The sequence below is a fragment of the Grampus griseus genome (genome assembly GCF_964374135.1).
Source record: "Grampus griseus genome assembly, chromosome: 17".
NCBI classification, from domain to species: domain Eukaryota; kingdom Metazoa; phylum Chordata; class Mammalia; order Artiodactyla; family Delphinidae; genus Grampus; species Grampus griseus.
Genome location: NC_139011.1, coordinates 36,525,839 through 36,539,544, shown reverse-complemented (window position 1 = coordinate 36,539,544; position 13,706 = coordinate 36,525,839). Strand labels below are relative to the sequence as shown.

General features: G+C 41.4%; 1 protein-coding gene across 3 annotated transcripts; it reads right to left on the bottom strand.

Annotated features, from left to right (window-relative positions):
* Positions 1-35: 35 nt before the first annotated feature.
* COX6C (cytochrome c oxidase subunit 6C) lies at positions 36-9,643 on the bottom strand. Of its 3 annotated transcripts, XR_014297952.1 has the most exons (5): positions 9,572-9,643; positions 8,365-8,499; positions 7,047-7,175; positions 1,148-1,184; positions 36-152 (listed from the first exon to the last, which is right to left on the bottom strand). XR_014297952.1 is itself a non-coding variant. In XM_082674488.1 (4 exons), exons 2-3 carry the CDS (start codon positions 8,476-8,478, stop codon positions 7,062-7,064), a joined length of 228 nt encoding a protein of 75 aa, XP_082530614.1. In that variant the 5' UTR covers positions 8,479-8,499; positions 9,572-9,643; the 3' UTR covers positions 36-152; positions 7,047-7,061. The 3 variants fall into 3 exon arrangements, 2 of the variants coding, with proteins under 2 accessions (XP_082530614.1, XP_082530615.1); XM_082674488.1 differs by lacking the exon at positions 1,148-1,184; XM_082674489.1 differs by lacking the exon at positions 1,148-1,184 and having other exon boundaries at positions 9,533-9,591.
* Between the last annotated feature and the right edge of the window lie 4,063 nt (positions 9,644-13,706).

Genomic DNA, 13,706 nt, shown 5'->3' with positions numbered 1-13,706 from the left:
GCAAGAGTAACTGCACAAAAATTTAGTGTCCACAGTATTTGTTAATCGTTTATTTATCATGAGAAACTATTCCTTAGCCCAGATATTAGTAGTTCATAGTGCAGGAACACAGGTAAGTGACACACTTCCATGGAACTCAACCCAAAGAAATTCTGTGGAGAAAAACAGAGTGGCCAAGTTAATGACAATCGTTCTCTTAATAGCTCACCACCCTGGAGAACCCCTGAGGTCTACTGCTACCAGTGGAAGCCACACTTTGATCACTCACCCTTAGCCCAGCAGCAGCCCTGTTCAGGCTGCCTGGGCTCCAGGTCCATTCTCCCCCATGCTCCCTAACCTCCCTGACCAGCCTCTTTTCCATTTGGGACATTCACACCTTACTTTGGGGTTTTTGCTTTTATTTACCAAATTCTGCTTTTTTTCTTCAAGTCCACCCCACTCTGTTCCCTTCTCATACCTGTACTGTTCTTAAAAACCAGTAGCCCATCTGTCCTAAACATTTCTATTCCTATCTCCAAATCTGTTCCTTTTTCTTGTTGTTTTTTAAACAATCAACTTCTTGTAAGTAAAAGGTAAAAAAAAATATTTTAAAAAATCAGCCTGTTAACATCTGATTATGAAATGCATACCCACTGTGGAAGTTTTGAAAATCTCAAAGGTACAAGAAAACAGCAATGTTAAGATTCCACACACAACCACTAATATTTTCTTGATCTTTTTACCTTCAGCCTTTTTTTCTGTGCACTCTTTAACATAGATCACCCTTTACAAAATACATTCTTAGTTTTCTATTCTACTAATTTCTGTTACTTTGTGATTACCAACTCTAAGGGACATAATAGTCCATGATATGAATGTCATAAATTCCTTATCAATTTTCCAACCACTGGGAATAAAGTTGTTTTTCTACTATTATGTATTATATATATTAAACTGTGGCATGTATCTATCTGACTCAGATACCTCCTTAATATAAACTATAGAAATGGAATGTAATAGAATTGAATCTTATATTAAGCAAAAGTTATTCATAGTCAAAATTATCCTTAAATCTTTTAGAAAACTGATCTGAGTCCAGTACAGCAGGTCTCCCCCACACCCCAGATCTTGGGAAAGATCACACACACACACTCTCACACATACATACATATGGCAGTTGGAATGCTCCTTCAGGAACAGTCTGCCTGAAAAAAAAAATAGCACATTCACATTCCCCTTGTCACAGCAAACTCACACTGGGGTGGTAGACAGGATCTTTAACTCTACTTGAATTGTTCTACCTTACTATTTTGTTGAGCTTGAATGAAGTTAAATACATGAATTACAAGACTCCATAGTACAAACAGTTTCATCAGGTACTGGACACATGCTTTCAAGTCAATTTAACAGATGACCTTTCATCAGCACACAAGCCAGTCCTCTTCTAGACACAGAACCGTAATCACACTATCCATAAGGCAGTGGACCTTAACCACCCAAACCAGAATCTCTGGAAAGCCACCAAGTCACCTACGGACATCCAAATAACAAACTATAAAAGGTGTCCAAAACTTGTTTTTTAAAGCACTTCTAAAAATGTGATTTTCCTGATGCAAATCTAGCAGTAATAGCACAACATGCAAAATGATTCTGAACATAAAATTAACTTCATGTCAGCAAGATGGTGCAATAACGAAGCTCCATACCCCTACTCCCTGAGAGAAAAAGCAAAGACACATGGACCAAAGTGTCTTTGTGAGAACTGCAGAAATCAATTAAGCTGCAACAACCAAGCAAACACCTAATATGAAAAAGCTGCACTCAAAATGGCAGGAAATGTCATGCACTTTTTTCTCACCCTTGCCCCACCCCCTTCTCAATGCAGGAGTGTGGTCAGGAGGAAAGTGACCAATTCCTGACTCCTCCTTCAGGGCAGAAGGAAAAGAGAAGACCCTGCATGCAATGTTCTAGCTTATTTGAGGGCTTCCCAAGGGACTGCTTCTATCTTTATCTCAGAGCACTGATGAGAATGGTGACAGAGTTTAACTGACTTATGAGACACCACCAAAAAGACCAACCTATGTACTCTGGAAGTGCGAGAAGGGGCAGAGAGTTTATTTGAAGAAATAATGGCCAAAACCTTCCCAAATTTGAGGAAAGAAATGGATATATAAATACAAGATGTTACTGGAAGTCAGATGAACCCAAAGAGACCCAACACCAAGACACAGTATAATCCAACTGTCAAAAACCAAAGACAATGGATCTTGGAAGCACCAAGAAAAAAATGATTCATTGCCTACGAGGGAGCCTCTGTAAGATTATCAGTGGATTTCTCAGGAGAAACCTTGCAGGTCACAAGGATTTCAGATGGTAAATACAAAGTGCCCCCCCACACACACACACACAAATTACCAACCAAGAATACTATAACCAGCAAAAATGTCCTTCAAAAATCAGGAAGAAAATTAAGACATTCCTAGATTTTAAAAAAACCTAAAAGATAAGGAGTTCATTACTACTAGATCTGCAATGAGAGTTCTTCAAGTTGCAACAAAATTACACTAGACAGGGACTTCCCTGGTGGCGCAGTGGTTAAGAAACCGCCTGCCAATGCAGGGGACACGAGTTGGATCCCTGGTCCGGGAAAATCCCACATGTTGCGGACCAACTAAGCCCGTGCACCACAACTACTGAGCCTGCGCTCTAGAGCCCGCAAGCCACAACTACTGAATCCCGTGCACCTACAGCTCACGCTCCGCAACAAGAGAAGCCACTGCAATGAGAAGCCCGAGCACCGCAACACGAAGAGTAGCCCCCCCTCACTGCCACTAGAGAAAGCACATGCGCAGCAACAAAGACCCAACACAGCCAAAAATAAATAATAAATAATAAATAAATTACACTAGGCAGTAACTCAAAAGCCATGTGGAAATATAAAGTTCACTGGCGAAGGCAAATATATGAATAAATATAAGCCAGTGTTGTAACTGTTTCATATCCCCACTTTTAATTTTGTAGGATTTAGAGACAAAAGCTCTAAAAAAAAGAAATCTATGTTAATGGGTACACAATATCTAAAAATACAATTTGTGGCATTAGTAACAAAGTAGGGGAGCAGAGTTGTAAAAGAGAATTTTTGTATGTGATTGAAATAAGTTGTTACCACTTCAAAATAGATTATAAAAATAGGTTGGTTTAAACTCCCCAAAAGTCATAGATCTGAGGAATGGATACAAAACAAGGTCCAACTATGAGCTGTCTACAGGAGATTCACTTTAGATCCAAGGACACACATAGTTTAAAAGCTAAGGATGGAAAATGATTCCATACAAACAGCAATCAAGAGAGCACGAGTGGCTATACCATTAGCAGACAAAACAGACTTTAAGTCAAAAAATGTTACAAAGACAAAGGACATTATATAATGATTCACCAAGAAGACAGATTATAAATATCAATATATATGCACCAAACATTAGAGCTTTGAAATATATGAAGCAAATATGAAGCAAATGCTAACAGAATTGAAGGGAGAAATAGACAGATCTACAGTAATAGTGGGTGACTTAAAATACTTTCAATAGTGGCTATAAGAACCAGACAGAAGATCATTAAGAAAATAAGTGGACTTGAACACTACAGACCAATCAGATATAAGAGACAAATACAGAACATTCTACCTAACATGAGAATACACATTTTTTTTCTCAAGTGCATATGGATTAATTTCCATGTTAGGCCATAAAACCAGACAACAGATTTTAAAATACTGAAGTCACATAAAGTATCTTTTCTGGTCACGAAAGATGAAACTAGAAATTTATACCAGAAGGAAAACAGAAAAATCCACAAATATGTTGAAATTAAACATACCCTCCAACAATCAGTGGGTCAAAGTGGATATCAGAAAAGAAATTTAGGACCTCCCTGGTGGTGCAGTGGTTAAGAATCTACCTGCCAATGCAGGGGACACAGGTTTGACCCCTGGTCCAGGAAGATCCCACATGCTGTGGAACAACCAAGCCCATGCACCACAACTACTGAGCCCGTGCTCTAGAGCCTGTGAGCCACAGCTACTGAGCCCATGTGCTCTAGGATCCACATGCCACAACTACTGAGCCCACGTGGGGCAACTACTGAAGCCCACGCACTTAGAGCCCGTGCTCTGCAACGAGAAGCCACCGCAATGAGAAGCCCGCACACCGCAACAAAGAGTAGCCCCCACTCGCCACAAATAGAGAAAGCCCACGCGCAGCAAAAAAGACCCAATGCAGACAAAAAATAAAGAATAAAGAAATTTAAAAAGAAGATCAAGTCAACAAGCTAAGTTTACACCTTAAAAAGGTAGAAAAAGGGGCTTCCCTGGTGGCGCTGTGGTTGAGAGTCCGCCTGCCGATGCAGGGGACACAGGTTCGTGCCCTGGTCCAGGAAGATCCCACATGCCACGGAGCGGCTAGGCCCGTGAGCCATGGCCGCTGAGCCTGCGCGCCTGGAGCCTGTGCTCCGCAAGGGGAGAGGCCGCAACAGTGAGAGGCCCGCATACCGCAAAAAAAAGGCAGAAAAATAAAAGCAAGCTAAACGAAAGCTAGCAGGAAATAAAGATTAAACAAAACAGGGAACAGAAAAACACTAGAGATACATCAACAAAATCAAAAGAGCTGGTTATTTGCAAAGATAACCAATATAACAAACCTTTAGTCAGACTAAGAAAAAAGAAGACTCAACTAAAAACAAATTAAAGAAGGGACATTATGTCCCCAAATTAGGTCACCCACATGAAATGGAATAATTCCTATAAACACACAACCTACAAGAAACAGATTAACAGACTTATAACTAAGTAAGGAGATTAAATCAGCAATCAATAACCTCCCAACAAAGAAAAGCCCAGGATCAGATGGCTTCACAGGAAAATTCTACCAAACACCTAAAGAGTTAACACCAATCCTCCTCAAGCTCTTCCAAAAAACTGAAGGGGAGTGGGGGGTGGGGAACATTTCCAAATTCACTCTATGTATTTTTTGTTTTCTATATATTTATATTAAGACATCTTAAACATTTCTGTATGATGGAGAGACTGCCCCCCACCATGTTTTCCTGATCCTCTCACATGTCTCTTGTGGCCACATCTGACTCACTAACTCATTTAGGAATATAAAACATTCTATAAGACCAACATTACCCTGATATCAAAGTCAGACAAATATAACACAAGAAACTAGAGAGTAATATCCCAAATACAGATGCAAAAATCCTTCATAAAATACTAGCAAACAATTCAGCAGCTCATTAAAAGGATTACACACCATGACCAACGATGATTCAACATATGAAAATATACCACAGAGCCACATGATCTCAACTAATTCAGAAAACGCATCTGAAAATTTCAATACCTTTTCATGATTAAAAAAAATTCAAATAAAGAACAGAAAGAAACTACCTCAATAAAGGTGATACATGAGAAACCCACAGCTAATATACTCAATAGTGAAAAGCTTCTCCAGGGCTTCCCTGGTGGCGCAGTGGTTGAGAGTCTGCCTGACGATGCAGGGGACACGGGTTCGTGCCCCGGTCCAGGAAGATCCCACATGCCGCGGAGCAGCTAGGCCCGTGAGCAATGGCCGCTGAGCCTGGCCTGCGTAATGCAAAAAAAAAAAAAAAAAAAAAAGCTTCTCCAAGGTCAGAAAAAAAACCCAACAAGGATGCCCATTCTTACCCCTTCTCTTCAACATAGTACTGGAAGTCCTAGTCAGAGCAATTAGGGAAGAAAAAGAAATAAAAGACATCCAAATTGGAAAGGAAGAAGTAAAACTATCTCTGCAGATGACCTGATCTTATATGCAGAAATCCCAAAAAGATTTCACACACACACACAAAAAACTGTTAGAATAAATTTGGCAAAGCTGCAGGATACAAAATCAACGCACGAAATCAGCTGTGTTTCTAGATACTAACAATGAATAATCAGAAAAGCAAATTAAGGAAACAATCCCAATTACATTAGCATTAAAAAAAAATACAATTCTTAGGAATACACTTCACCAAGGAGGCAAAAGACTTGTATACTGAAAGATACAAAACACTGCTGAAATTAAAGAAACAAATGGAAAGACATCCTGTGTTCATGTTCCCTTAACATCATATCCAAAAATTAACAGAATGGATCAAAGACCTAAAGGTAAGAGCTAATAAAACTATAAAACTTTCGCAGAAAATATAATACTTTACAACACTGGATTTGTCAATGATTTCTTATACATGACACCAAAAGCACAGGCAACAAAAGAAAAACTACATAAATTAGACTCCATCAAAATTTCAAATGTCTGTGCATCAAAGGACACAACAGACTGAAAAGGCAATCCATAGAATGGGAGAAAATATCTAAATCATATCTGATAATGAGTTTTAAATAACTCCCACAACTCAACAAAAACAATCCAATTAAAAGTGGGCAAAGGACTTGAATAGACATTTCTCCAGAGAACATACACAAATGGCCAAAAAGCATGGGAAAAGATGCTCAACATCGTTAACCATTAGGGAAAAGCAAACAAAGACCAAAATAAAACAACACCTCACACCCATTTGGATGTCTATCAAAAAACCAGAAAACAAGTGTTCACAAGGATGTGGAGTAATTGGGACCCTTGTGAACAGAAGTTGGTGAAGTGAAAAATGGTGCAGCCACTATGTAAAATAGTATGGCGGTTCCTTAAAAAATTAAAAACAGAACTACCATATGATTTAGCAACTCCACTTCTGAGTATATACTCAAAAAAGTATTAAAGCAGGGTATCAGAGATATCTGCACACAAAGCAGTAGCATTATTCACAGTAGCCAAAAGCAATCCAAGTATCCATTAACATGATTAAACAAAATGTGGTATATAGATAAAATTGACTACTTAGATGAAAAGAGTTCTGAAGACTGGCTGTACAACAATATAAATGTACTTGACAATACTGAACTGTACACTTAAAAATAAAGACTGTATATTTTATATATATTGCCACAGTTAAAAAAGATTTTAAACAGTAATTTCAAATAACCATATTACCTTTATATTCCAAAATCACTTTGCACTCTGAAAGACACCAGCCTTCCTCATCTCCTCAAAATCTTTCATAGAATCATAATTTCTGTAGAAATCTGCATATGCCTTCTTTCTTGGTTCAGCCACAGCAAACTAAAAGGTAACATATCACATTTAGGACTTTTTTTAATTATTAGAAACAGTATCTAAAGACAACATAAATCACCAAGTTTTTGTTCACCTTGAATCCTACTTATCTTGAATCGTATTATTAAGGCCCTTAAAGAGGTAATTAAGTTAAAATGAAGTCTTTAGTGTGGGTCCTAACCCAACATGACTAGCATCCTTAGAAGAGAAGAAAATTCAGACAGGAACAATGCTAACACACAGAGGACCATGTGATGAGAGGGAGAAGACAGGAATACAAAGCCAAGGAAAGAGGCCTCAGAAATCAACCCCACAGCCAACTTTTTTTTTTGGCCGCGGCGCAGGGCATGCAGGATCTTATTTCCCCAACCAGGGATCGAACCAGTGCCTCCTGCAGTGGAAGCACGGAGTCTCAACCACTGGACTGCTGGGGAAGTCCCCCACAGCTATCTTGATCTTGGATTTTCAGCCTTGAAAAAAAAAAAAATCTCTATCGTGGAAGCCACCCAGTTTGTGGTATTTTGATATGGCAGCCCTAGCAAACCAAGACAGCTTCATTTAAAGATGGAGGACAAGCTACCTGGGGAATAAGGTACTTTCCTATCACACTGAGGTGGGTCAAGAAAGGGTAAGAGGAAAGGAGCACATTAAAGAGGGAATTTCTTTTAAAGACTCTAGGGACTTCCCTGGCAGTCCAGTGGTTAAGACTTCGCCTTCCAATGCACGGGGTGCGGGTTCGATCCCTGGTTGGAGAGCTAAGATCCCACATGCCTCGTGGCCAAAAAACCAAAACATAAAACAGAAGCGGGGGCTTCCCTGGTGGCGCAGTGGTTGGGAGTCCGCCTGCCGATGCAGGGGACACAAGTTCGTGCCCCGGTCTGGGAAGATCCCACATGCCGCAGAGCGGCTGGGCCCGTGAGCCATGGCCAATGAGCCTGCGCGTCCGGAGCCTGTGCTCCGCAACGGGAGAGGCCACAAGAGTGAGAAGCCCGCGTACCGTAAAAAAAAAAAAAACAAAAAAAAAACAGAAGCGGTATTGTAACACGCTGAATAAAGAATTTTAAAATGGCCCACGTCAAAAAAAAATCTTTAAAAAACAAAAGACTCTATATGTTTCTATGAAAATAAAATACATTTTCAAATTTAAAACACATTTTTGGACCATGAGCACAAAGTAAAAATAAAACATACATACCTTATAGAAAGCTGCAACTCCCAGGGAGACAATGAATGCTCCAACAATATGAAATCGCAGACGCTTGCCCAGAAGGCCACGCATCTGAGGTTTTGTCAAAGAACTGGAAGCCATGGCAGTTTTTCTCCTTGACAGCTAAAATAATAAGAGACAACTCTTAGAACATAAAATACCTAAAGAACTCTTCTGCATAATGCATTTTAGTACTCAGAGAGGCACAGGCAGGACAGTGGACCGACTCCTCTCCCAAACCCTAAGGTCTTTACTGGCTTCGCGGTTTCATCTTCTCACACGGTGAACGACCACCCTAAATAAGCAAGATGATCGCAGCCCAACAGTAGTAACCAGGGAACAAGAACGACAAAAACCTCACCCAACTACAGGGAAGATTAGCAGCGGCTCTGGATGGGGAATCACAAGTGCAAACATTCCTAGCATTTACTCTACAAGCTTACTACCAATTCATTTCAGCCTGTGAGACAGCTGTTTTCCCATTTTATTGAGAAAACCGGGCTGCAGGAAGGTTACCGGACTATTTCAAGGTCACGCAATCAAAACTAACACTCGGGCGGGACCCCAGCACGTCCCGCAGGGCCCACTTAGTGACCCGGGCCTGAAGGCCGCCGCGCGCGGGCCGGCCTCCCGACCTTCGGCGAGCGCTGCCCGGCAGGGTCGGAAAGGTCGTGGGCGCGCGCAGGGGGCTGCCGGGAGCCCACCCCTGCCCTCCTACCACAGGCCCGGTGACCCTCCTGCAGCTTCCCAACTCCAATCACAAACGCTACCACAAAGCTGACGCCCACTAAGAGCCGACGATGCTCCAAGCCTCGGGAACGGATAAGGAAGAAACCACCTTCCCTTTTTGTAGGTAAAGACACTGGGACCAAACAGGTCAAAAGACGCAACCAAGGTCACGCTAAACGCGGTAAAAAAGCAGCGGCCACCGGGCCCGGGCCGGCTGTCTCAAAAGCCCGGGGGTCCCTCGAGGCTCCCTCAGCAAACCCGGCCCCCGTGGGACCCGCGCCGCCGGCCCGCCTCCCCTAAAAGGCCGCAACGCGGGCCTGCTGGGGTCGACGAGGGCGAGAGGTCCGAGGTTTTCCGCCCCAGAGATGCAGAGTAACGATTTAGCTCCAAGGTAGACCAACAGCAGGCAGCGGGAGGCGGCAAGTACCGGAATCCGAACGAGGAACACAAAACGCCCAAGACTCACCTCTACAACGACGCCCTTGGAGAAATGGACGGCGTTCCAGCAGCGCGCAGGCGCATAAATGGAGGGAACGGAGCGAGGATCCGGCTACGGTGGCCCAAAGAGTACAAAAGGCCTCCAGCGCACGTCCCGCCGTTCAGAGCTGAAGATAACCTGCGCATTTAGCCTCTTCTCTGTGTAACCTTGGATTCAGGGTTTGAACTTGTGAGTCAGTTTCCTTAGTCAAGTCGAGATATTGATCTTACTCATACACAGAGTTGATATGAACTTATTGGAGAATTCAAAGATTTTTAATATGTGAATTTTTTTTTTAATGTACCCTACAGATACAGCACAAATCATCCTGGGCATGGATTGCTCCAACTATGTGCACAAACCAACATTTTCATTATGACTGTCCTTATGCATCTAGCCACTTGTTTGTGTAAAGAGTGAATAAGACAGCCAAGTTCCAGGAACTCACTGGAACTCACTCACTCATAAACTGAGTAACATCAATCCCAAGCAGTAGGCGCTACCGTAGACACGTGACCCTGGTGCTGCAGAAGCAATTACCTGCTTGGAAAAGCTGAGCAAGTTTGGATGGAAGTATTTGTGTGGACTTTTAGTAAAAGACAAGTGTTTTAAAGCAAGGCATGTGGAAGTTTATGGAAAGTAGTGTGTAAAGTAAGGCTCTTGTGCCTTAGGGTTGTCAGACTTGGTTTTTATTGAAATAACCTGGATTTGTACTGCATTATTCAACTCAGCAAGTACTGTGAAAGGTTCATAGGATACATGATATTGATTCAACATATATAGGTTGAGCAATTACTAGGTACCAGGCTCTGCTATTAGCAGGGAAGATCATCAAGGAGGTCACGGAGTCTTTGTCCTCATCTTGTTGACAGATGGCTCTGGGGAGTGAAACCTTTCGGCCACACAGAAATGGTGCTAACTGAAGGTCAAAGTGGACTTGTACCTCAACAACACTTTTTTTCAGACTTCTTATTGTTGTCGAAGACAAGTTCGTGTGCCTGAGAAATGGTGAGACCAAACAAACTGAGATGTCAGAGTTTAGAGCAGAGAAAGGTTTATTGCAAGGGCCAACCAAGGAGAACAGGCAGCCCGTGCTCAAAAAAACCCGAATTCTTCAATGGTTTGGGAGGAAGAGTTTTTAAGGGCAAAATTTGGGGTGAGGGCTGCAGAGTATGTGACTTTCCTGTGATTGGCTGGTGGTGAAGAAACAAGGTGGTGTTCCGGGAATCTTATGCTCAGCCTGAAGTTACGTTCCTCCAGGAACTGAGTGGGGGCCTTAGTTCCTACCGAAGAACTCAAAGACATATTATATATCTGGGAGGTGAGTCTTAGAGAGTAAATACAGACCTCAAGTAACAGAACTAGAATTTAATATCCATTGAAACATAATCTTTTTCTTTCTAAAAGTACCCTCACTTTTACCAAATATAGCCGAATTAAGACTAATTTGTTTACCAAATAAGTCTGGTTAATTGGTCACATAGGGTTTTTTACACTGGCTGTACTGGAACTTTTCATAAGGAGTCTCAGACAACTTTTTTTTTTGAATTTTTGAATTTTATTTTATTGATTTTTTTATACAGCAGGTTCTTATTAATTATCTATTTTATACATATTAGTGTATATATGTCAATCCCAATCTCCCAGTTCATCACACCACCACCACCTGCCACACCACTTTCCCCCCTTGGTGTCCATATGTTTGTTCAGACAACTTTTAATAGGCCTCTCAAGGCCGGGAAAGTCATGCCAAGGACTTGCCATTAGATTCTGCCTGGGTGAACTTCTCTCCTCTAGAGTTCCCCAAAATATCAAGATTCCTGTACCTGCCAGGAGGCAGCCTTTCTTGTTCACCTGATAAGTCTGTTCAGAACCTAAGAGTTTCCGATTTCTGGATGGATCAGGTAGAGAGAAAAAATTAACGTTTTAGTTCTACTTACAGAGGGGTAATTTACCAAATTGCGTTGTCATAATTAGCATGAGGGGAAGGGTTTCCTTATATCTGGAAAACACAGATCAAAACCAATAATATTCCAGGGCTTCCCTGGTGGCGCAGTGGTTGAGAGTCCGTCTGCCGATGCAAGGGACGCGGGTTTGTGCCCCGGTCCGGGAAGATCCCACATGCCGCGGAGCGGCTGGGCCTGTGAGCCGTGGCCGCTGAGCCTGCGCGTCCGGAGCCTGTGCTCCGCAACGGGAGAGGCCACAACAGTGAGAGGCCCGTGTACCGCAAAAATAATAATAATAATAAAAGAAATAAAAAACTGTTTGACTCAGGATCCAAATAAGGGCTACATGTTGCAACTGCTTGAAATGTCTTTTACTTCTATTTTAATTTATAGGTTTCCCCGTCTCTTTTTTTTAATTCTTGCAATTTATGTGATTTGTTTTGTTTTGTTTGTTTAGTGCAGTGGCTGTGTACCACTTAAAATCCTCTTGCAGTGAATTGTCCCATACCTGGGGGAACACTGACTCTCTGGTCAATAATTGTAATACACTAACGTTTTCAGCACATAGGAAACACTCATAAATATTTGTTGAGGGAGAGAAAGGAAGAGGAAGGAAGGTAGGGAGGGTTGGGAATAAGCCAGAGCTAGAGGCAATACTGGGCCCCCTCCCAGCCTAAGGGAGGCTTCATAAGGGACTCCTATGTTGGCTATCCCCACACAACTGACAATTTCCTTCCCAGATTAAGATTGTCAAGGCCTTCTCATAGCTTGCAGGTCAAGATCATGCTCCTAACATAGGGAAAGAGCAAGTTCTAGTCTGCTCCAGTCTACCTTTTCAGTTTCTTGCCCAGAGTCACCTAATAAGGAAACTAATCCATGCTCATGGTTACAAAGTTCTCTCTCTTGATAAGCCCCACTGACATCCTTCTTTCCAGAAGTAATTACTTTGACCATTTCTTTGGTTGATTAGCTTTACATTTACGAATCATAGCTATCATTATGCAATCATATGCTATCATGTGAAAGCACTAATACTATTCTATCATCATGCAATAATGTGCTATCATATTATAGGGAAGGAAAACTTTTCCTTTCTTCCCTTCTATTGGCTGGTCTAATAATTAAATTGACATAAGACAAATTAACAGGAGAAACACAAATTTAATTTCATATGTATAGGAGCTCATAAAAAATATGTGACTCAAAGAAATGACCAAAGCAGGCAGCTTTTATACCTTTTAGACAAAGACAATAAATTTGTGAAGAACTGACAAGACAAAGAAAATTGGACTTGAGGTAGTAAATTAGTGAAGTATCAATAATAAGATTTGTTTATACAGCCTTCTAGAGAGTTCTAAATCCTCTACCTCTAGTGATAAGGATGTCTCTCTAGCTCCTGCTACAGGGAGGGTGCCTTTCACATGGGAGACTTATTTCCTGCTTTCAGAGGGATAAAGAAAAGTCAGCATGTCCTTCTTGCCCAGCTGTTTCTTGAGTAACTTTAATTCAAAATAATCAATATGCCAAAGTGGTATATTTTGGGGTGGCATATTTGGCTCCCCTTCAGTATCATAGCATAACATGCTATCAAATAAATTTCTTGATCTATCAATATAAGACATTGTCTATTCACTTCCTACTATGATAGATAAGCATTGAGCTCAGTTATATCTCCTTACTACCCCTCCTCTGCTTCTCCCAGTATCACCTTCTTAGTTACTCTACTGGTTACTAATAGATAAAAAATATATATGCCTCATTCCATGTGTTGAATGCTCTTGTCCCCTCTCCCCTTTTTTCATAATGTGTGTTTTAAGTTCCTCAAGCTGATTGTCCCCATCAGTGGTAACAATGATATTCTAAATGTTTGCCCTTAGTGAAAGAAATCTAAAAAGATAAGAAAAAGAAAAATTCTCATTCTTCCCAGAGGAGATATTAAGACTTTTTGAGACAAGGTATCCTATTTATTATGCCAGATAGGGCATGGTATGACCAGAACAAACAATCAGTAGACCTTGCCATGGCCCAGGGGCTCAATGTCAGCCAGTCCTGCCTCTTCCCTGGAGACTAGAGAAAAGCAGAAATCTTCTGCATCACAGAGCTCTTTCCTCAGAAGTGGTGACTTGATAACAGGCCTTATCTTACTTTCTTCAATGTGGAAATCTGTGTGAAAGTAG

Bases quoted from the DNA above. Each gene is read 5' to 3' on its own strand.
- COX6C (XM_082674488.1), bottom strand. From the start codon at position 8,478: ATGGCTTCCAGTTCTTTGACAAAACCTCAGATGCGTGGCCTTCTGGGC. The intron at 7,176-8,364 runs GTATGTATGTTT...GTTACCTTTTAG, and splicing joins GAGTTGCAGCTTTCTATAAG to TTTGCTGTGGCTGAACCAAG.